Genomic DNA, 21,698 nt, shown 5'->3' on the forward strand with positions numbered 1-21,698 from the left:
GGCAGGGGGTGGTTTATCACGATAAGGGCAGGGAACTGGGAGCATTATAAAATGTAACAAGATCATGAGGGGTACTCTTTAAAGTCAGATAAAAAGAGGAAGTATCAATAAGTTAAGGCCCTTTTACATAGGTCGATTATCTGGCAAAAGAGCACTCCTGTTATGTTATGCGCTCCTGCCTCACACGCTGGCCGTGAGCGCATGGTCCCCTTACCTTCTGCTGCCGACGGGGCTGGGACTCACATTGCGGGACGCACCCGCATGCGAGCCCCAGTCCGTCACTCTCCGGGTGTTTCCCCTGCCTCTGCTTCCGACTCTCTGCTCCGGCGCGAGTGTCCCCGTCCCTTAGGGCGTGCGCGCGCCAGAGCTTTAAGATTTAAAGGGCCAGTACGCTCATTAGTGTAACCACCTGTGTCTTGTTGATAAATTCCTCCACCCTCCTCAGTTCTCTGCCGGATCTTTGTTGCCTTGTGCCCTAGAGAAAGCGTTCCTTTGTATTGCCTTGCCTTGCCTTGTACCAGATCTCCTGCTCTTGTGACCTTGACCTTGCTTCTCTGCCGCCGGCCTACTGAACTTCTGCTACGTCCCGACAATGCTACTGTGCCGCCTGCCCTGACCTACAGCTATCCTGACTACGAGTTGTCTCATCCCTTCTGTGCTTCGCATTTCCTCAGCCGCCTGTGTGGTCGAGCCGTTACCGGGGGTTGCGACCTGGGTGTCGTCTGCAGCAGCAAGCCCATCCTGCTTTGCGGCGGGCTCTAGTGAATACCAGCGGCACCTTAGACTCCGCTCCCTGGCACAGTCCAAGTCATCTGCCACACAGGTCAAGCGGATCCACATACACCGGAGTTCCTGTCTTCAGAAACGTAAGTGTTACAATTCCTAGGAATGCTAGCACCCGATAATTGACCTGTGTACGCACCCACCTTGCAGATGCCTTGAAGTTTTATTGCAGTACAGTACTGCAGTGTTTACTGTGTTTGCATGGTACTGTGACGGTATCGCAACAGAACTGTAATGAAATTGCAAGGCAACTGCAATGTGTGAACATGATCAGCAAACTTGTTCAGCAGCTGATAGGATATTTTGTGTTGCCATTTTAATTATTACTGTCAGAGAAGTGCGGACAACAGTGATGAATATAAAGGGGTATTCCAGGCAAAAACTTTTTTTTATATATCAACTGGCTCCGGAAAGTTAAACAGATTTGTAAATTACTTCTATTAAAAAATCTTAATCCTTCCAATAGTTATTAGCTTCTGAAGTTGAGTTGCTGTTTTCTGTCTAACTGCTTTCTGATGACTCACGTCCCGGGAGCTGTCCAGCTCTTATGGGGATATTCTCCCATCATGCAAGGGATATTCTCCCATCATGTAAGGGATATTCTCCCATCATGCACAGCTCCCGTGACGTGACATCATCATTGAGCAGTTAGACAGAAAACTTCAGAAGCTAATAACTATTGGAAGGATTAAGATTTTTTAATAGAAGTAATTTACAAATCTGTTTAACTTTCTGGAGCCAGTTGATATCTATAAAAAAGTTTTTGCCTGGAATACCCCTTTAATGGGTGCTCGATAGATTGGGCCTTGTGACATAGGCTGTCCCCAGTTTGTCCCCTGATGTTCCCGGCACCATCCAGGTAAAATGCGCAGGGACTTGGCCCTTTTGTTTCTTATAAGTATGGTACATGTCTGAGATCTTGCACCTTCAAAGAGTACCACTCATGATCTTGTTAAATTTTATAATCCTATAATCCTCCTAGTTCACTGCCCCATAATGATAAACCACCCCCTGCCTTTATTATTATTATTTTTTAGTTTTCTTCCTTTATATTGCTCTGTATTTTCTGCTCAGTCTCGGTCATATTCACAGACTGGGAAGGGTGTTACCCAGCAGGCATAACATCATCTGAAGCCATACAAGGGAGAACTTCCTTCCTCAATCTGCTACACACAGCCCAGAGCAGTTCAGTGTGGGAGATGAGCTATGATTGGCTAAGGCTGCACACATACCCCTCAGCACTCCAGAGTTTCCTGATGTTGGACTTCTGCCAGGCCAGCAGGAGTCCAAAGCCTGTGCAAGAGATTGGGGGGACCCTAGTGGCAGCTTTTTTTTAAATACAAATAAAACATATAACACTTTAAAAAATGTAAACAAAGTAAATTGGAAAGATTTTTTATTTACCATAAGGAGTGCAATAGCAAACATTAGTTTTAATGAGAGTGCCCATTTAAGGGTAGGGTCACACAAGCTGCATTTTGCTGCATATTTTGCTGCATGTTTTCTGCAAATGATTTCGCTACCCCTTGACTTTAATGGTTAGGAAAATATGCAGTAGCAAATACACAGCAAAATATGGCACGTGTGACCCTACCCTAAGTGGTATAATAGTAAGTAGATACTTCTACATGTATAAGTACTATGAATATATAAATAAATTACAAGTCGTTGGGTCAAACAAAACACATATGTTAATAAATCAATAATGTTAATAAACCAAAACAACTCTCCGCCGTATATAACCGATGCATGTTATATTTTGTTCCTCAATACCATTTTCTTATAATTTTCTTTATTTATGATTTATGTTCTCGGTGTGTAACATAATAATTGTGACGTGTGAACAAACATGTCATGTATTAATGGGAACATACCCTGACAGTTAAGTGTATGGACCTATTTATATTACATTGGTATTTAATGCACAGAAATGTATTTTTCTTTAATATTCTTGCACATGTTATTACTGTAAATATACATTTTGAAAACCAAATAAAAAACAATTCAAACTAAGTGATACTGTACTTTATACTGGGTGATTTGTTAATTGCTTTTATAAGCAGTTTAGGAGTCTGTAATTTAGGTTCCTTTCCAGATCTCCTTACTGTTGTGTATTGAGGCAAAAGTGTATAGGCCTTTCTCATTGTGTATATTTTATGCAGTTGCATGGAGGGCTACTGTGCATTGATATGCATTTTAATTAAGTGTAATATTAACCCCTTAAGGACCAAGCCCATTTTGACCTTAAGGCTCACGCCAATTTTATTTTAGCATTTTTGTTTTTTCCTCCTCGCCTTCTAAAATCCATAACTCTTTTATATTTCCATCAACAGACCCATATTAGGGCTTGTTTTTTGCGTCATCATTTATTCTTTGTAGTGACATGTCCCATTTTACCATAAATGTACGGCGAACCCCCCAAAAAAAATGTTAATAAGGAAATTTAAATGAAAACAACAATTTTGCAAATTTTAGAGGGTTTCGTTTTCACACTTTGCAGTGCAATTTACATGTTTTCTTTATCCTGTGGGTTAATACGATTAAAATGATACCCATGATTACATACTTTTCTATTATTGTAGCGTTAAAAAAATCTCACAATTTTTAACCAAGTTTTAACCAAGTGCGTTTAAAATCCCTCTATTTTGATGACCTATAACTTTTTCATTTTTCCGTATAAAGGCTCATTTTTTGTGCCGTGATCTGAAGTTTTAATCGGTACAATTTTTGTTTTGATCGGACTTTTTGATCGCTTTTTATTCCTTTTTTTATGGTATAAAAAGTGACCAAAAATGCGCTATTTTGGACTTTGGAATTTTTTTGCACATACGCCATTGACCGTGCGGTTTAATTAACAATATATTTTTATAGTTCGGACATTTTTGCACGCGGTGATACCACATATGTTTATTTTTATTATGTTTATTTATTTTTTATATGGAATTTGGGAAAAGGGGGGTGATTTAAACTTTTAATAAGGAAGGGGTTAATGTGTGTGTTTTTAAACTTTTTTTTAAACTTTATTTTTACACTTTTAGCCCCTTTACATGACTTTTAGGAGGAATCATTTGATTCCTCATACAGATCAATGTGGTTGTATAAAACCACATTGATCTGTGTGCTCTGAGCTCGATTGATAAAGCCTGGCCCTGCCAGGCTTTATCATTCTGAGCGCCCGACACAGGACATGAGGTATGCCCTCAGGCTACCTCAGCAGTGGATCAACTCGCCCCCCCACACCACTGGACCCCCAGGGATGGAATAAAGGCACCTTTAGACTCCGCTGTCAGGTTTGACAGCGGCGATCTAAAGGGTTAATAACCGTCAGCTATTAATGCCTGCCCCAAGCTACAGGAATCAGCTGGGGGCCGGCCGATATGATGCGTGCTTGAGTCGGGAGCCCGCGCCATACCACCTTAACGGCACATGGACGTGTATACACGTCCATGGTCGTTAAGGGGTTAAACTTGCGCATTGCCGCAGATGCTGTGATCTGTATCATGGCATCCGAGGGGTTAATGGCGGACATCAGCTCAATCGCTGATGCCGCCATTACCGGCGGGTCCTCGGCTGCTGATAGCAGCCGGGACCTGCAGTGCATGACGTGAGCACCGCTCTGATGCTCACGGTCATGTACAGGACATAAATGTACATCCTGGTGCATTAAGTACCATGATGTTTTAATGTTTAGGATGTTATGTTTTAATGGTGTGCACCAGTGATAGTGTTGGTTTTCTCTTGGCATGGTTCGGTGGAATGTTAAACAGAGATCCCGGTTTCCAATATCCAATAGTTATCAATTCAATGATCCAGCTCACTAACGATAACAATTATAAAATAGACATAGCTTGTATCTGCACGGACACCTCATCGTAAGTTTGCTGGCTAAATTACTATATTCTTTCCTCTATAGTAAATACGTCACAATGTAAAGTTCTGAAAACTTGATGTTGAGTTACATGTTGGCATCTGGTGCGACATTTATTCAAATCCTACAATATGCCATAAATGTTTTATATGTTCTTTACTGTCTTCAATGTCCCTTTGCTAATAAATGGTAGATATTCTCATTATATGGCTGGAACTAGTACTAGCTTCCGCCGGATATTCATCTGCTGAATACATAGGTGTCAGGAAACAATAGATATCCCATATATTTGAATGGTGTTTATCTGAAAGTCACACAGTCCAATACAATAGAAACATCCTCATGCCATCCCCACACTTACGGCTTGTTCAGAGCGGGTGACACTACTTCTGTATCCATTGCTAAGGCAGATCTTTGTCCCGACTAGTCTACAGGGCTGGAAGAAAGGTGGCTTATCATCTGCATCACGAATTTCAATAACTATTGATGTTGTAGCTGTGAAACTAGGATTATTAAAAGGAATTTCAGTGTCCTAAATAGAAAGACATAATGATATGTTCAGTTCAAATTTCTATAACAAGGTAAAAAAGAAGACATGATGTATTTGAGAAAATAAAAACATTTTTGTCCTGGACACAACCACTTTAGACAAAGTATGTAAGTTCTATAATAATTTATATCACATCCATAAATAGAAATTAGAGCTGTATAGGTTTTGTGATGAATGACTGTTTTACAGTGCATTGCATAAGTATTCACAACCACAAATTCTAAAAAAAATGATTGCAATTTTACCTAATGGGCGGACATAAAATTGTCCATTGTTTGGGAGTTGGGGGGAAATATTAAGGGGATTTAAAAATTATTTAAAAATATGTATTCATCCCCTTTACTGTGAAACCCCTAACAAAGGTCTGGTGCAGCCAATTATGTTCACAAGTCATTTAATACAATTTAAGTACAAATACACCTGTTCTATGAAGGCCTGAAGATGAGTTTGTTAGAGAGCATTACTGAACAGACAGCAACATGAAGACCAAGGAGCTCACCGAACAGGTCAGGGATAGTTGCGGAGAATTAGAAAGCAGTAGAGTATAAAAATATCCCAAGCTTTAACCCCTTCCCGACCCATGACATACATGTACGTTATGACCGGTAAAACCTCATGTGGCTGGAGTGTGTCAGCAGTTCCTGCAAGAGCAAGGCATTGATGCTAATGGACTGGCTCGCCTGTTCCCCAGACCTGAATCTGATTGAGCACATCTGGGTTATCATGTCTCGCTCCATCCACCAACGCCACGTTGCACCGCAGACTGTCCAGGAGTTAGCGGATTCTTTAGTCCAGGTCTGGGAGGACATCCCTCAGGAGACCATCCACCACCTCATCAGGAGCATGCCCAGGCGTTGTAGGGAGGTCATACGGGCACGTGGAGGCCACACACTACCGAGCCTCATTTTGACTTGTTTTAAGGACATTACATCATAGTTGGATCAGCCTGTAGTGTGGTTTTCTGCTTTGATTTTCAATGTGACTCCATATCCAGACCTCCATGGTAGATAAATTTGATTTCCATTGATAATTTTTGTGTGATTTTGTTGTCAACACATTCAACTATTGAAAGTATTTCATACGATTAATTCATTCATTCAGATCTAGGATGTGTTATCTTAGTGTTCCCTTTATTTTTTTTGAGCAGTATATATATATATATATATATATATATATATATATGGAAAGGGAAACAGCTAGGGAAGTAGATACATATATATCTTGATAAGCAACATACAGTGTAACTAATACAAATTATTTTGCTATTTCTTCCATTAACAGTGTTCTGGCTACTAATTTTGGTAACTAGGTGGGCATCTGTGGGGGTGGAGATCGCAAATAAAAGGATAGCTAAGGGGGGGAAAGTCTAACGTCTTGTGCAAGCAGAAGATACTTTTTTTTTGCCTTGTGGCTGAAGCTACTGTATATCTCAGATTTCTATACTTCAGGCTTTTGTAGGGAGAGGAGGTGACTGATGAGCTGCTGACTGGCTCCCCCCAGGTAGCATTAAAACATGTAAGGGCGGTCTCTGGCCGGGACACTATATATGGGACTCTCAGCAGTTGTGGCACTGTATGGAGGGATATTATATAGCAGTACTGTATATGGGGGTACTGATGGGGGACATTGTATCAAGGATACTGGTAAGTGTGTCATAAAGTAGAATGCCCCACTGAACCAAGCATAGTTTGTTGGTGGGGGGGGGAGACATCATATGCCTTATATGACCCCTGTACAAACACTGTGACTGACATATGACAACACAAAAACTTACCCGTGCTGTGAGATTTAACCATATGAAAGGGTGTAGGTCATAATTCAGAGATTTATTCACTAATAGAAGTGGATTAGTTATAGAGGACAATCTAAAATAATCAGCAGCATTCTTTATCAAGGGAAAAAAGAGGGAGAAAAAAAACAAATTAGTACAAAGAACAATAATAGTTACACTAAATATTCTACTTAAAGGGATTTTCCCACTAAAGTAATGAATGGCATATTGCTGAACTATCCCATTTACTAATCTATTGGGTGGTATTTCATGAGCAAACTGTTGCCCCATGCATGTTCCAATCAGGCAGACCCCTGCTCATTTGAAGCACCTTTTCCATGGTTTGACTATCATGTGGACAAGGTCCATTCTGACTATCAGGGCCCATTCTGCCTAATACCATCATAGTACCGTCCTCTATTACATGGACACAGATGTAGCCGGCAAACATCAGTTTTTTTAAACCAGGTTTAAAGTGGCTGATGAATGACAATTTGCCTGTTCATCGGCCAATCACAGGACCCATTACCCAGAGTTCTTTTTACCTTTCTCTGAATAAACACAGTAGGGTTTTAAGGTTTGAAATCTCCGCCCCCGTGTGACGTCACGCCCCGTCCCCTATATACAAGTCTATGGCAGGGGGCGTGACGGCCGTCACGCCCCCTCCAATAGACTTGCATTGAGGGGACGGGGCGTGACGTCACACGGGGGCGGAGTCATGATGTCACGAACTTCCGTTCCCGTGGACGGGACCCAGACCCTCCAGCGCTTCCGGACAAGAAACAGGTGGGTGCCGCATGCTATATTGCGGGGGTCCCCAGCGGCGGGACCCCCGCGATCAGACATCTTATCCCCTATCTTTTGGATAGGGGATAAGATGTCTAGAGATGGATTACCCCTTTAACGCGTGAGGCCATGACTCATTTACATGCAATGTATCTTGTTTACTCTTGCGTGTGTCGAGATTCGGAGCTCGGGTATGTCACGCATCATTCCTGATCACGTGAGTGCAGGCGCACATTACAGATTCCCATTACACGATACCTGGGGCTTTGTAGCGTGTGACTTATTATGTTTTTACCATCACCAGCTGCGCAATTACGTGCATATTAGAGGGAGGACTTATCCAATATTTAACTGTTTACTGATAGGGGTATGAGTGAGTGAGTAAATGTGTGAGTGCTTGTGATTGGCCAGTGAATGATATAAATACTTAGATATGACCGGACATAGGCCACGCCCCCTGAGGAAGCTTATGGTAGCTAAACATATGTTGGGGTCTGTTACATGTCTGGTAAGGCTCAATCTATGAATGCTGGGACTTGTTCTAAGTGTTGTACTTGCTGCTGTATTATTTATTGTAAATGCTGCTAATAGTGTGTTATCCCTATATGCTGCTATAGACCTTGTTATGCCCTGTACATGCTGCCCCAAGCATGTTTGGGAGGTATGCTATACAATCACTTTACTATTGTAGTGTCTATATCCCTGGATATTGTTCCTCAGCGATCACATATGATTGGCTGCAGGATCACGTGCACAATGTATGAAACATTACCACAGCACTTACACCCTGGAGTGGCAGCAATTAATTTGAGGGTGAGTAAAGGTTTGTTTTTAAACACAATTGTATACAATTCTTTAAAACACTTACTGCCATAAACCCCTTTTAACGAAGATTTCTGACCTCTATTTGCCCCATTTTATGCCTTAGATCACTAGTATAACCAGAATACCACAACAAATAATGCAACTGAGCATTAACAAAAATATATTCTACCAAAAAATAAATAAATAAATAAAACATAAGAATAGCAAATATTTGTTTCACTTACTGTGTCATAGGCAATCAGCTCATAGTAGAGAATATCCTTATCCACATCTTCAGCCACCATTGCAGTACCAACAATGCTGTTCACTGGCAGATCCTTGGAAGAAATTTGTTTACATGTGAAATGATAGTTATATTATGACTTATAAAGGGAATTCCCCCCCCCCAGCCTAATAGTTCATAGCTCGCCATGACCCCTCTAAACCAATGTCTCACTTCAAAAGGGTGTGTCAGTTATCAGCCAACCAGACACCCAATGGCTGAGGATACCTTATCCTGAGGATAAGCCATCATTGCAAAATGACCATAAAACCCCTTTAAAGGGGTACTCCCGTGGAAAACGTATTTTTTTTAAATCAACTGGTGCCAGAAAGTTAAACAGATTTGTAAATTACTTCTATAAAAAAAAATCTGAAACCTTCCAGTACTTATTAGCTGCTGAATACTACAGAGGAAATGATTTTCTTTTTTGAACACAAGAGCTCTCTGCTGACATCATGACCACAGTGCTCTCTGCTTACATCTCTGTCCATTTTAAGAACTGTCCAGAGTAGGAGAAAATCCCCATAGCAAACATATGCTGCTCTGGACAGTTCCTAAAATGGACGGAGATGTCAGCAGAGAGCACTGTGGTCATGATGTCAGCAGAGAGCTCTGTGTTCCAAAAAGAAAACTATTTCCTCTGTAGTGTACAGACCCTAAAAAGAACTGAAAAGATTAAGATTTTTTAATAGAAGTAATTTACAAATCTGTTTAACTTTCTGGCACCAGTTGATAAAAAAAAATGTAAAAAGTTTTCCACGGGAGTACCCCTTTAAATGGTGGAGCTTCATTCTTATGCATATGATAAAAAACTTGATAGGTTTTGCAGTCAGGATAAGCCATCAATATCTGATCAGTGGGGGGTCAAACATCCAGCAGAGCTGCAGTAACTCACCATGGCTACTATGGCTACATCTCCACGATCAGATATTGTTGGCATATCCTGAGGATAGACAATCAATAGATTTTAACTAGAAAATCCTTTAACTTTATGACTTGAAGGGTTACTGTTGCTCCTTGTAGAGACTATCAGGCAATATTTTCTAATAAAAAAAAGGTCTAAATATTGACCTATACTGACAAGGGGTAAAAACCTTGAAACAGCTGTCAACATATGGGTCCACTTCCTTGTGGAGGAGATCTGGCCTGGCTGCTAATCCCTAGTAATGTTTCAAGATTTTTTTTATGGGTCGTACATTGATTTAGGAGCTTGTTATCCCCAATAGGTGGCCCTTGGGAAACAGTTTTATCCTTCTGGATGAGAGCTAATTTACATTAAACAACTTTAAACATCAATATATATTTAGAACGTCCTTGTTTTACATGTTTACTCTCATTAGAATCAACAGTCTCCTAGTTGTGGCTCATAAATATCCACAAAAATGAACCAAAATGTCATTGTAAAAGAGGCTACAGTGTACCATAAACAGGCTCTTACTGGTTGTACTTTTGTATTAGACCTTATAGACCTTTTTGGTTATAACACAACAAAAGAGTTTTTAGTCTCAACTAGGGCAACTTTTATTGAAAAGTCAGTACAGGCATTGCATGTGATTGCCTATCAGCTGTAGGCAATATTAACAGTGCTACAATTAAAGGAACAATAAAAAGAAATATATCAATAATAATATGTGTGGGGGGGGGGATACTGAGGTCCATAGATTTGGAATTTAGAGGCATAGTAATTACATAAAAGGGGAACGACAAATGAGGCAAAAATCAGACAGTCATAGAGCAATATAATAAGAAACATCCTGAGAGTAAGGCTAGTCCAGCCAAGGTTGCCAGAACTTATGAAAAGAGATCGAGATAGAGAGCCCTCTCTAATAGCTGGCACTTTTTCAGAAACCATGACTGTAATAATTTGATCAAGTACCACGGGGAAGGACAGGTTTGGTGACTGCCACTTGGAGGCAATGTGAATGCGTGTAGCAAGTAAAGTAAGTGCATAGGGTGCAGTCTGTCACCAAAGAGACAGAATGAGGGCATCGAATCCCAGTGAGAATCGATATTAGATCAGTAATTTGTCACCAAGAGACTGACACCAAAGGACATAAACACCATATATACAATTTTACCGCGAATATCGGCACTTCGCGATTTCGAGAATATTTAGAATATAGTCATATATATTTGGAATGATGGATATTCATTTTTTTATATGCGAATTTATGCAAATATTTATGCAAATATCAGCCCTTCCAAACTGGACACTGATCCCTCCCTTCTTAGGTGAGATATAATTGCGCATGCGCACTATGTGAATTTCATTACGAATTTTCACATGAAAAAAAAAAAGAACAAACATAGCAAATATGCAAATTTCGCAGACATAGGGCAAATATTCGTCCATATATTTGTGAAATATCGGGAATTTGAATATGGCCCCTGCCGCTCATCACTGGGCTAGACACTGCAAGTTTGAAAAATCATGAGAGACCCTTAGGGAGGGATTCGGAAGGGAGTGGGGAGAATTGGGCACAGAACTAGGAGAGGGACATAATCATTTTTTTTTTCCAATTAGGAAATCCCTGTCTGTGCGCAGGTTCAACATAGACCACAAGGAGAAGTTCACAGGATTTAATCTAGGAGGAAAGGCAGGGTTAAGAAAAAAAGAGGGAGAGAGAGAAGACTGCCTAAAGTGGACTTAAAATACAGGGGAAGAGAATAGTGAGACAGTAAAGCAGCGGTGGGGAGATACGAAGTGACGGGTCAGGTAAGCTACATTAAGGGATTAAAGGGATTAAAGAGCCACCAAATCATTTTCTAGTGATACCCAGTGGGGGTAGGCAGACTGGGCATTAGAGTGTAGGAGTTGGGCGACTCTGGACACCTAATGGTATTTCACCAAATTACAGACAGAGAGGACTTCTTATGATAATGCATTATTGTCCGGGAATGGGTACAGGTAGGAAAAAGATAGATCAGCTCACCACAATTTTCTCATATGGTAGACACCATGGCATAGGGTCCGGAAGCATGGAACAAAGGAGCCGCTTCTCCTCGTAGTCACAGAAAATAGAAAAATTGGTGAATCCAGCTCCCGATGGAGAAAAAATTTGTAAAACGTAACATTTAATGTTATTGTCATTGGGGCTATACTGGGTTTTGACCATACCAAAAAAATATTTAAATTTGTCTGTTTGAAGAGAATGTAGGTCTGACATACGGACAGGTGCAGGGATGTGCGTGATGAATCGAGGAGACATGATAAAAGGACCATTTTATCTGAATGTGTGCCACCCAGCCACGAGATGTAAGGCAGGACCCAACTAGAAAGATCTGCCCAGAGGGTGTTGAAGAGAGGAGGGTAGTTTCGCCAATAGTGAGAGGATAGAGAAGAGGGGGTCGAGAACCCTAGATAGGGGAGAAAAAAAGAAGAGTTGAGATCAAAGTAAAGATTTAAGTAATAAGTTAAGAAATAAGTTTTTGGGTGAGAGGAAAAATATGGTAGTGAAGAACAGACAAAGGAGTTTTTATTATAACTCACCTCGAGTACGGTAAAATTATATCTCTCCTTGAAGATTGGAGCATTGTCATTGACATTAAGTATTTCCACAATGATGGTTTCTCCAGGAACCTAATAAAACAATACAAAAACAAAGTATATGTCACATGGCAATAATTGCCCATGCCCATTTTTACCCACTTTCCCCCCCATTTTAGTCTATAGTAACTGATTGAAACTCCTATAGTCTATTACTAAAATTAATCAATTAATTAAAAAAAAAAAATCCAAAATTTATTGTGACAAATTAAAACTACTTCAGTGTCTTACTATGTCCACTACAAATGTGTTGGTTAGGAATGTTATGTGCCTGAGTTTTTGAAAAATGTATGTTATATGATGCAAAATGACAATGGCTGTGAAAAAGGGAACCACTTTAAATTTGTGGAAATCTTCTGCAAGGTTCTGGAGTTTAATGCTGACTCAGCCCGTTCTCTCTTCAGGTAAAAGCTCATCAGTAAGTAAGTCTAAGGGCTTATTCAAACTATGGAATACCTGCCCCAAATTTTATCCTCTATGGAGAGGAGAGGAACAAGCAGCAGAATAATAGGGCCGGACAGTTGAAATCCAACATATGGAAGCGTTCTCTCTCCTAACATTATCTGTCAGGGGAGAGTCCGCCATGCAACTTAAGATAGTCAGCCGGGCTTTTTAAACCGGCAGGATCACCTAACATTTGTGTAAAGTGTCTAGGCACCTTAAGGGGGGGGGGGGGGGGGTGAGCAAGTGTAGTCTGTGAAGGTAAGATGTGCAGGGACCTCAGCTCTGGCAAAGGTCTGTCTTGACCTAACAAGACTTTCTGCTTACATGCTGCCTGTGGCTTCAAATTCCCTGCATTGTATTCCCTGCTGATTATTAAAAGGCTGTATAAAAAAGTCCTGCAGAAAGAAACAGCTATAAAAATAACCTAAAATAATCTACAGGTAAACCTGTGTTTAAAGGGGTTATCCGGCCAATAGAATGCAGGTGCTGCACAGAAATCATGGGGGGTCCCAGCGGCAGGCCCCCCGCGATCAGACGTCTTTTTCCCTATACTTTGGATAGGGGATAAGATGTCTTCTGCCGGATAACCCCTTTAAAGCCAGTTCTTCTATCTTGAAAGTGAAAGTGTTTATCAATTAGCCAAGGGGAGCCTATTACACATCAGGGTCATCTCAGTCCCCTTACAAAGACAACAGTATGGTACTATAAATATTAAATATACAAACACAAAGCCTTGCCAAAAGTTTTAAAGGGAAACTGACACCTGGTTCACTAAAGCCAATACACAAGATTATAGTGTGGGTAAACCTGAGTATTACTCATTCTATGGTCCCGTTGTAGACTTAGAGCCTCCATTGCTGGTATGCAAATAGGCTCCTTTGCACAATGGAAATAGGAGTTGTATCTCAGAGCTTCCCTTCCCCTCTGCTCTGCTGGCATATGCCAATATTTCAGCCCATCTTTGACTATACCATCTTTGACGATAGTCTACAGAGCGGTCAAATCCTAATGACATAAGAGCCTACCATCTTTGACGATAGTCTACAGAGCCTATGTCATATTTGCATATCAGCAATGTAGGCTGTAAGTCTACAACAGGACCATGGAACGAAGTGAGTAATACATCATTTTACTCAGGTTCACCCACACTATAACCCTGTGTATTGGGTTTAGTGCCTGTAAATTGGCTGTCAGTGTCCCTCTAAAGATATCTTAACCACATTTTCTGGTGCCCCAAAAGATGGTTCACAGGTTGCTGTTGGGTTGACATGACAGCTGAGGGTGAAGGTGATTATGGTATTGTAACTAGAGATATATGGATTGTGTTACATTACTTTATAAACTGATTAGTAGTATTTACTTTGTGGAGCACCCTTAGTTCCAGGGTGCAGTACATAATATAAGGGGTTAAAGTACATAAGGGCTTACAATCTACAAAATGATAAGGTTGAAATACATGTCATAACACGTCATAAACGTAAAACAGTAAATTATAGACTTATATAGAGGGAGAGAGGGCCCTGCCCACAAAGGTTTACAATATACAAAGGAAGGGACAGCTGGTCCTCTGTAAGCAATTAGGGAAGCAGCCCTACATAGGACGATACCGTGATCGCAGGGTCGTTGTAATTTGTAGGCTTTTCTGAAGAGTTGTGTTTTTATGTTGCCTTTGAAGGGCTTGATGGTGGGTTAGAGCCGGATTTGTCAGGCTTGTGAATTACAGTGTATGGGGAAGTACAGGAGACATCTTGGAGAGATGCAGACAAGGGGGAGAGCACAGGCAGGGGCCTGGAGAGCATTCTGGATGTGCGGTTTAAAGGTTAAAGAGCAGAATTGAAGGTGATTCCAAGACAGTAAACTAGTAGGGTAAGGCACATGTAGGTGTGGAGTCATTGACTATAATTCATAGATCGGGGTGGGGGAGGGTGTTGAGGTGAGATGCGGACACTCTTGGAACTTGGATAGTAGGGGTGACATCCAGACCAGTGTGGTTAGCATAGAGGTGGAGCTTGAAGCTATGGGATTTTATGATTTGTTCCAGGAAGAGCCTTGAGGGATTTCAACAGTGAGAGGGTAATGTGGGGAGGTGATATGTGAGCAGGAGACACTGTTTATACAGTGGTTTATAAGGAGATCCAGGAGAGGGCAAAATGTTTGACATTGAGGGATGAGTTTGTGGCAGGAGGGAGTAGTGGACTGTGTCAAAGGCAGAGGAAAGATGAAGGAGAACAGGACAGCAGCTGGCAGCAGAACACTGGCCATCTTGGTTAGAGTAGTTTCAGAGGAGTAGTGGGGATGAAAGCCATATTGAAGGTGCTTAAAGAGGGAATTGGATGAGAGGTAGGAGAACAGTTTAAGGGAGACATGTTGTTCATGAAGTTATGAGGGAAAGGGGAGAAGCCAAATGGGGCAAATGCTGGACAAAAGGAGTAGTTAAGAGATGATGTTATGAGGATGGGTGTTATGGTTGCGTGTTTAAATAAAGAAGGGAAGATGCCAGCGTTTAGTGATAGGTTGAAGATTAAAGCTGGGATAAACCATGTAGTAAGATTGGGGATAAGATGGGATTGGGTCAAGTGAACAGGTGGTGAGATGAAATGGGGAGTGTAGTTTGAAGAGTTTGTCTTTGATAACGGTGGAGAAGTGAGTTATGGGAGGAAGCACTGAGGGGATGTGAAGATTCATTGTGGGGACTGTAAGTTAAAGCTTTCTCTGATGTTGTCAATCTTGTGTTTTAACCCCTTAAGGTGTTTTAACCCCTTAAGGTGTTTCCATTTTTGCACTTTTTTATTCTTCACCTCACCCAACGTTTTCAGTTTTCCACCTACAGACCTATATGAGGGCTTGTTTTATGCGCTACCAATTTTACTTTGTAATGACATCAGTCATTTCACCACAAAATCTATGGCAAAACCAAAAATAAAAATATTTGTGGGACAAAATTGAAAAAAAAAAATGCAATTTTGGACTGCGGTTAAAATAACGTTCTATTTTTATAGTTCGGACAGCTACGCATGCGGCGATACCACAAATGTTTATGTTTATTTATGTTTTTAATTAAATTTTTATGGGAAAAGGGGGGTGATTCAAACTTTTATTAGGGAAGGAGTTAAATCACATTTATTAACTTTTTTTTAAAACTATTTTAACACCATTTTTTTTTTTTTGTCTCCATAGGGGATTATTACATGCAATCTTCTGACTGTATACACTTTTGGTGACCCAGTACAGAATATAGTATTCTGCTCATCTTGTGTGGCAGATGTTGCCTTCACTGTCCATCTTGGGCCCACATTACTCAGAATTCAATATAATGCAATGTTATGCTATGGTTAAGGACCCAGCCATTTTACACCTTAGGACCCGGCCATTTTTTGAACATCGGACCACTGTCACTTTAAACATTAATAACTCTGGAATGCTTTTAGTTATCATTCCGACATAGTTTTTTTGTGACATATTCTACTTTCACATAGTGGTAAAATTCTGTGGTATCTTGCATCCTTTCATGGGGAAAAATATCAAAATTTTATGAAAAATTAGAAAATTTAGCATTTTTCTAACTTTGAAGCTCTCTGCTTGTAAGGAAAATGGATATTCCAAAGAATTTTTTTTATTCACATTTGCAATATGTCTACTTTATGTTTGCATCATAAAATTGATGTGTTTTTACTTTTGGAAGACACCAGAGGGCTTTAAAGTTCACCAGCAATTTTCAAATTTTTCACAACATTTTCAAACTCACTATTTTTCAGGGACCAGTTCAGGTTTGAAGCGGATTTGAAGGGTCTTCATATTAGAAATACCCCATAAATGACCCCATTATAAAAACTGCACCCCCCAAAGTATTCAAAATGACATTCAGTCAGTATTTTAACCCTTTAGGTGTTTTACAGGAATAGCAGCAAAGTGAAAGAGAAAATTCACAATCTTCATTTTTTACATTCGCATGTTCTTGTAGACCCAATTTTTGAATTTTTACAAGGGGTAAAAGGAGAAAATTTATACTTATATTTGTAGCCCAATTTCTCTCGAGTAAGTACATACCTCATATGTCTATGTAAATTGTTCGGCGGGCGCAATAGAGGGCGAAGAAGCGACAAGGGGATTTTGGAGAGTACGTTTTTCTGAAATGGTTTTTGGGGGGCATGTCGCATTTAGGAAGCCCCTATGGTGCCAGAACAGCAAAAAAAAAACACATGCCCCATACCATTTTGGAAACTAGACCCCTTGAGGAACGTAACAAGGAATTAAGTGAGCCTTAATACCCCACAGGTGTTTCACGACTTTTGCATATTTTTTTTTCACTAAAATGTGTGTTTCCCCCCAAATTTCACATTTTTGCAAGGGTTAATAGCAGAAAATACCCCCCAAAATTTGTAACCCCATCTCTTCTGAGTATGGAGGTACCCCATAAGTTGACCTGAAGTGCACTAGGGGCGAACTACAATGCTCAGAAGAGAATTAGTAATATTTGGCTTTTTGAGAGCAAATTTTGCTCGGGGGGCATGTTGCATTTAGGAAGCCCCTATGGTGCCAGGACAGCAAAAAAAAAACCACATGGCATCACATTTTGGAAACTAGACCCCTTGGGGAACGTAACAAGGGGTAAAGTGAGCTTTAATACCCCACAGGGGTTTCACGACTTTTGCATATGTAAAAAAAAAAAATTCACTAAAATGTGTGTTTCCCCCCAAATTTCACATTTTTGCAAGGGTTAATAGCAGAAAATACCCCCCGAAATTTGTAACCCCATCTCTTCTGAGTATGAAAGTACCCCATAAGTGGAGCTGAAGCATACTGCTGGCAAACTACAATGCTCAGAAGAGAAGGAGTCACATTTGCAAACTTTGCTGAAATGGGGGGGACATGTTGCATTTAGGAAGCCCCTATGGTGCCAGGACAGCAAAAAAAAAAAAAAAAAAACACATGGCATACCATTTTGGAAACGAGACCCCTCAGGGAACGTATCAAGGGGTAAAGTGAGCCTTAATAACCCACAGGGGTTTCACGACTTTTGCATATGTTAAAAAAATAAAAAAAGTCACTAAAAAAGTATGTTTTCACCTACATTTTACATTTTTACAAGGGTTAATAGCAGAAAAGACCCCCCACAATTTGTAAATACATTTCTTTGGAGTAAGGACATACCTTATATTTTGACGATTTTGGCTTGGTGGGTGCACAGCGAGTCTTCCTGGAGTGGGAGGGCAGTCAGGGGCCTTGAGCTTCATATGGAGCCAGGATGTGGGACCCCCCCTCAAGGACTGTTAATGGGGGGAGCACTGAGCCCTAAAATAGGGGAACACTATGGGGGACAACGGGCCGTAACTGGGGTAGACAGGTGGGGTACAGAGGTCCGTAATATGGGGTACAGTGGGCCAGAAAATTATAAAACATAATAAAACAGGATATGTTCCCAGAATGATGACCCAGAGCATAGCCAAAACTAAAAAAAAATATGCCCGCCCCAAATCCTATGCTCTGAGTCATCATTCTGGGAATGTGATGTGTGTGGCCGTCCCTAACCTGTTGCCTCAAATGCGCACCCGCTCAGGTGGAGAGAGAGCGCTGCGCATTTGAGGCAACATAAAAAAGTTCCCGATGATAGTGACTCAGTGACCTATGACCCATTTCTGAAAAAACACCCCCAGAGGTCTTATCAGGTTTATTTTTTCATTTTTTTGGGGCAATTTAGTGGTTTATGGGGGTTAAAATTTGGAATGTATTCTGGACTTGGTACATTGGTCAAATTATGGAAAATTAAAATGTAAAGGGAAAATTTAATGCTCGATGGAAGTGTGATACTCCAGAATACAATCGGGCTTGAGGAATACATTCGGGCTTGAGGACCGGTCCCACGGTACGTCGCACAGGGACAGGGGTGCTGCCATTCCCATGAATAGTGGTGAGCATAAGGACATCCCTCTTATCCTTATACTTCACCAACAACAGGTTATCATGGGTCAGGGCACGGGACTCACCCTTGGAGATAGGCGTCTTGACCAAATTTAGAGGGAGGCCTCTCTGGTTCCTCCGCACGGTCCCACAAGCGGACGTGGATCTGGTGGAAAGGGATTTGAACAGAGGGATGCTGGTATAAAAGTTGTCCACGTACACGTGGAAACCCTTATCCAGCAATGGGTGCACAAGGTCCCAAACGAGTTTCCCACTAACACCCAGAGTGGGGGGACATTCTGGGGGTTCAATATGGGAATCTCGTCCCTCATATACTCTAAACCTGCAAGTGTACAAGAGGTACTCACACAGAGTTTATAGAGCTTCACGCCATACTGCGCCCGCTTCGAGGGAATATACTGGCGGAAGATGAGTCTCCCCTTAAAACTGATGAGAGACTCATCTACCGAGAGGTCCCTGAGCGGTACATAGGCCTCCAAAAATTTGGCTCCAAAGTGATCGATGACCGGCCTCACTTTGTAAAGCCGGTCATAGGTGGGAATACCTCGGGGCGGACATGCCACATTATCTGCATAATGCAGGCATTTCCGAATGGCCTTGAACCACTTCCGTGTCATCGCCATACTGTAAAGCGGGGTCTGGTAGAGGACGTCTGCGCTCCAGTAATGACGAGCACTTGTTTTTTTGTCCAAGCCCATATGCAGCGTGAGGCCCCAAAATGTCCTCATTTCCGCTGCATCAATGGCCCGCCATTCATTGGACCTGGCCGAAAACGAATCGGGGTGGTGGGCAATGAACTGCTGGGCATACAAGTTCGTTTGCTCCACCATGTGATTGACCAGGCTGTCACTGAAAAAAAACTTTAAAAAGTCCAGATCAGTGAAGCCGGCATGTTCAATATGGATTCCTGAGTCGCCAACAAACTCAGGAATCCGTGGCTGATAACCCTCTGGGGGGCTCCAGACAGGGTCATCGGAAGGGGGCTCCGGTGCACTTGTCTGGGGGGGCCGGACTCCTATTACGAGCGGCATTGCCACTCGTACTAGTGTCGGCCACCAGGTCACTCTCGTGGGGGGTGCGTGGCCTCGCCTGGCAGCGTCTCCACCGCCGTACAGGGGACTCATCATCACTACTAGATGATGAGGAGGACGATGAAGAACACAAAAATGTAGGATCTTCATCGTCCTCACTGACAGATTCGGAGTCGGAGGCTAAAAAAGCGTAAGGCTCCGCTGCCGAAAATGCCCGGTGAGCCATCGCCTTTTTTCTACCGTGGCGGGGGGAGGGGTGGTGGCGGGGGGGGGGGAGGGGGTGTGTGCGGGGGGGGGGGGGGCAGGGAAGTATGTAGTGTGGTGCTTGGTGTAATACTTTATATAACGGTATGTGATTATCACTCACCCACCGTTATAATGGAAAAAAACAAAACGCTGCAGCCAAAAAAAAAAGGGGTGGTGCACGCAGCGCCCTGAACCCCTAATAGGTCCCGGGTGACACTGATCACAGGACCCTAGGGGCCTATTAGGGGGTCAGGTGGGGGGGATTTTTTTTTTTTTTTTTTACTTTTATGCTACTTTCACTTTCAGTTTACCTACCTTTCCCCAAGGGACACACTTTCCCTGCACTAGGGGGGCAATCGTCTTCTGTGAGGGGGCTCTGGAGCACAGAGGGGGGATCCCGGTCTACTCATGGCAGCTCTTCCCGCTGACTGAACTCCGCTAGCGCGCAGAGCTGCGTGAGGGGTCAGTTAACCCCTCCTCTGCCGCGCTGCTATTGGCCGGAGGATCACCAGGCGGTATCGTACACCACTGATCACCTTCTCCGAATACCCGGAATCGGAGCAGATCGCTTGCGTGATTTCGCAAGCGATCTGTGACGATTGAAGATATGTGGGGTCCCGGGATCCCCCTCGGCGTTTGCCCTGGATCCCTGCTGAAGGATTTCAGTAGGGATCCGCTTCTGATCTCTGCCGGGTGAGTGGCGGAGACCAGGAAAAGACCATGACGTATGCATACGTCATGGGTCCTTAAGTTGTTAATATTCTGGCATTTTCTATGTACTTGTTGCTTTAAGCCTGTTAAAACCTGTTGTTAGGGGAGTGTGCATGTGGTAAATCATGTGACTTGTAAAGCCCAATGGGAATCCTCCAAATCTGCCCCTTATATAGCGTGGTAGGAGTTCCGAGTTCAGATCTGCAGACTAGTGCAGTTTAGCTGAGGTACAGTTTGGAGAAAGTCTGAAGAGAGAGTGTGAGGTGTTCTGAGGAGGCCTCAAGTCTAATCTTGCAACCCTGCATCTTCTAAAGCATATCACCTGCGCTCAGGTGAACGTCAAAGCCTAGCGGTAAGCACTGAAGTCCCGGAGATCCAAGTCAGTCATCTAAAGCAGTCATGGAAGTCAGCCATTCAAGTCACTAAAGTCAGCATTGTTTAAGGTTGAGCCCACTATCCTTTGTGTGTAATTGAACAGCATTAGACACAGGTCCTGGCAGCTGATAGCCGCAGGGACCACTTGCCTATGATGCGGGGTCAGTCCTTGAGCCCGCATCATAGCAGGGGAGCGGGCGCAGAACGTACAGGTAAGAGGTTAAGAGGCAAGAGGTTAAGTATGTGGCAAAGTCTTCAGCTGAAATGAGAGATTTGGGGGTTGTAGCGGAAGATGAAGAGAGTTATAATTGTTAAAGAGTTGCCTGGGGTTGGGGGATAGATAAGAAGTGATTGCAGACTTGAAAGTGAGGAGTACTTGCTTGTGTGCTTTGAAGCTATTTTTGGAGTGGGGTTGTTTCCAGTATCACTTTGCAGCCCTCAGTTGTTTTGTCAGATTGGTGTGCCAGGGCTGTCTATTGATACATTGAATCAGGTACGTGTGGTGTTATAGAATGGAGTGGCTGCATCCATATCATAGAGAGACGATAAGGTGCAAAGTCAGAAAGTGTGTGCATGTAAT

General features: G+C 42.2%; 1 protein-coding gene across 4 annotated transcripts in view; it reads right to left on the minus strand.

Annotated features, from left to right (window-relative positions):
• CDHR5 (cadherin related family member 5) overlaps positions 1–21,698 on the minus strand; it is a 137,863-nt gene that overhangs the window by 65,694 nt on the left and 50,471 nt on the right. For 3 of the 4 annotated variants that reach the window (XM_056527002.1, XM_056527001.1, XM_056526999.1), the window contains exons 4-7: positions 12,336–12,425; positions 8,808–8,900; positions 6,976–7,086; positions 5,013–5,183 (exon numbers count right to left, since the gene is read on the minus strand). In XM_056527002.1, coding sequence (XP_056382977.1) covers positions 5,013–5,183; positions 6,976–7,086; positions 8,808–8,900; positions 12,336–12,425 — 465 coding nt within the window. Of the gene's footprint in view, positions 1–5,012; positions 5,184–6,975; positions 7,087–8,807; positions 8,901–11,778; positions 12,203–12,335; positions 12,426–21,698 lie in introns of all 4 variants that reach the window. The other variant, XM_056527000.1, reaches the window with a different exon arrangement.

Source organism: Hyla sarda, chromosome 6 (genome assembly GCF_029499605.1).
Source record: "Hyla sarda isolate aHylSar1 chromosome 6, aHylSar1.hap1, whole genome shotgun sequence".
Classification (NCBI taxonomy): Eukaryota; Metazoa; Chordata; class Amphibia; order Anura; family Hylidae; genus Hyla; species Hyla sarda.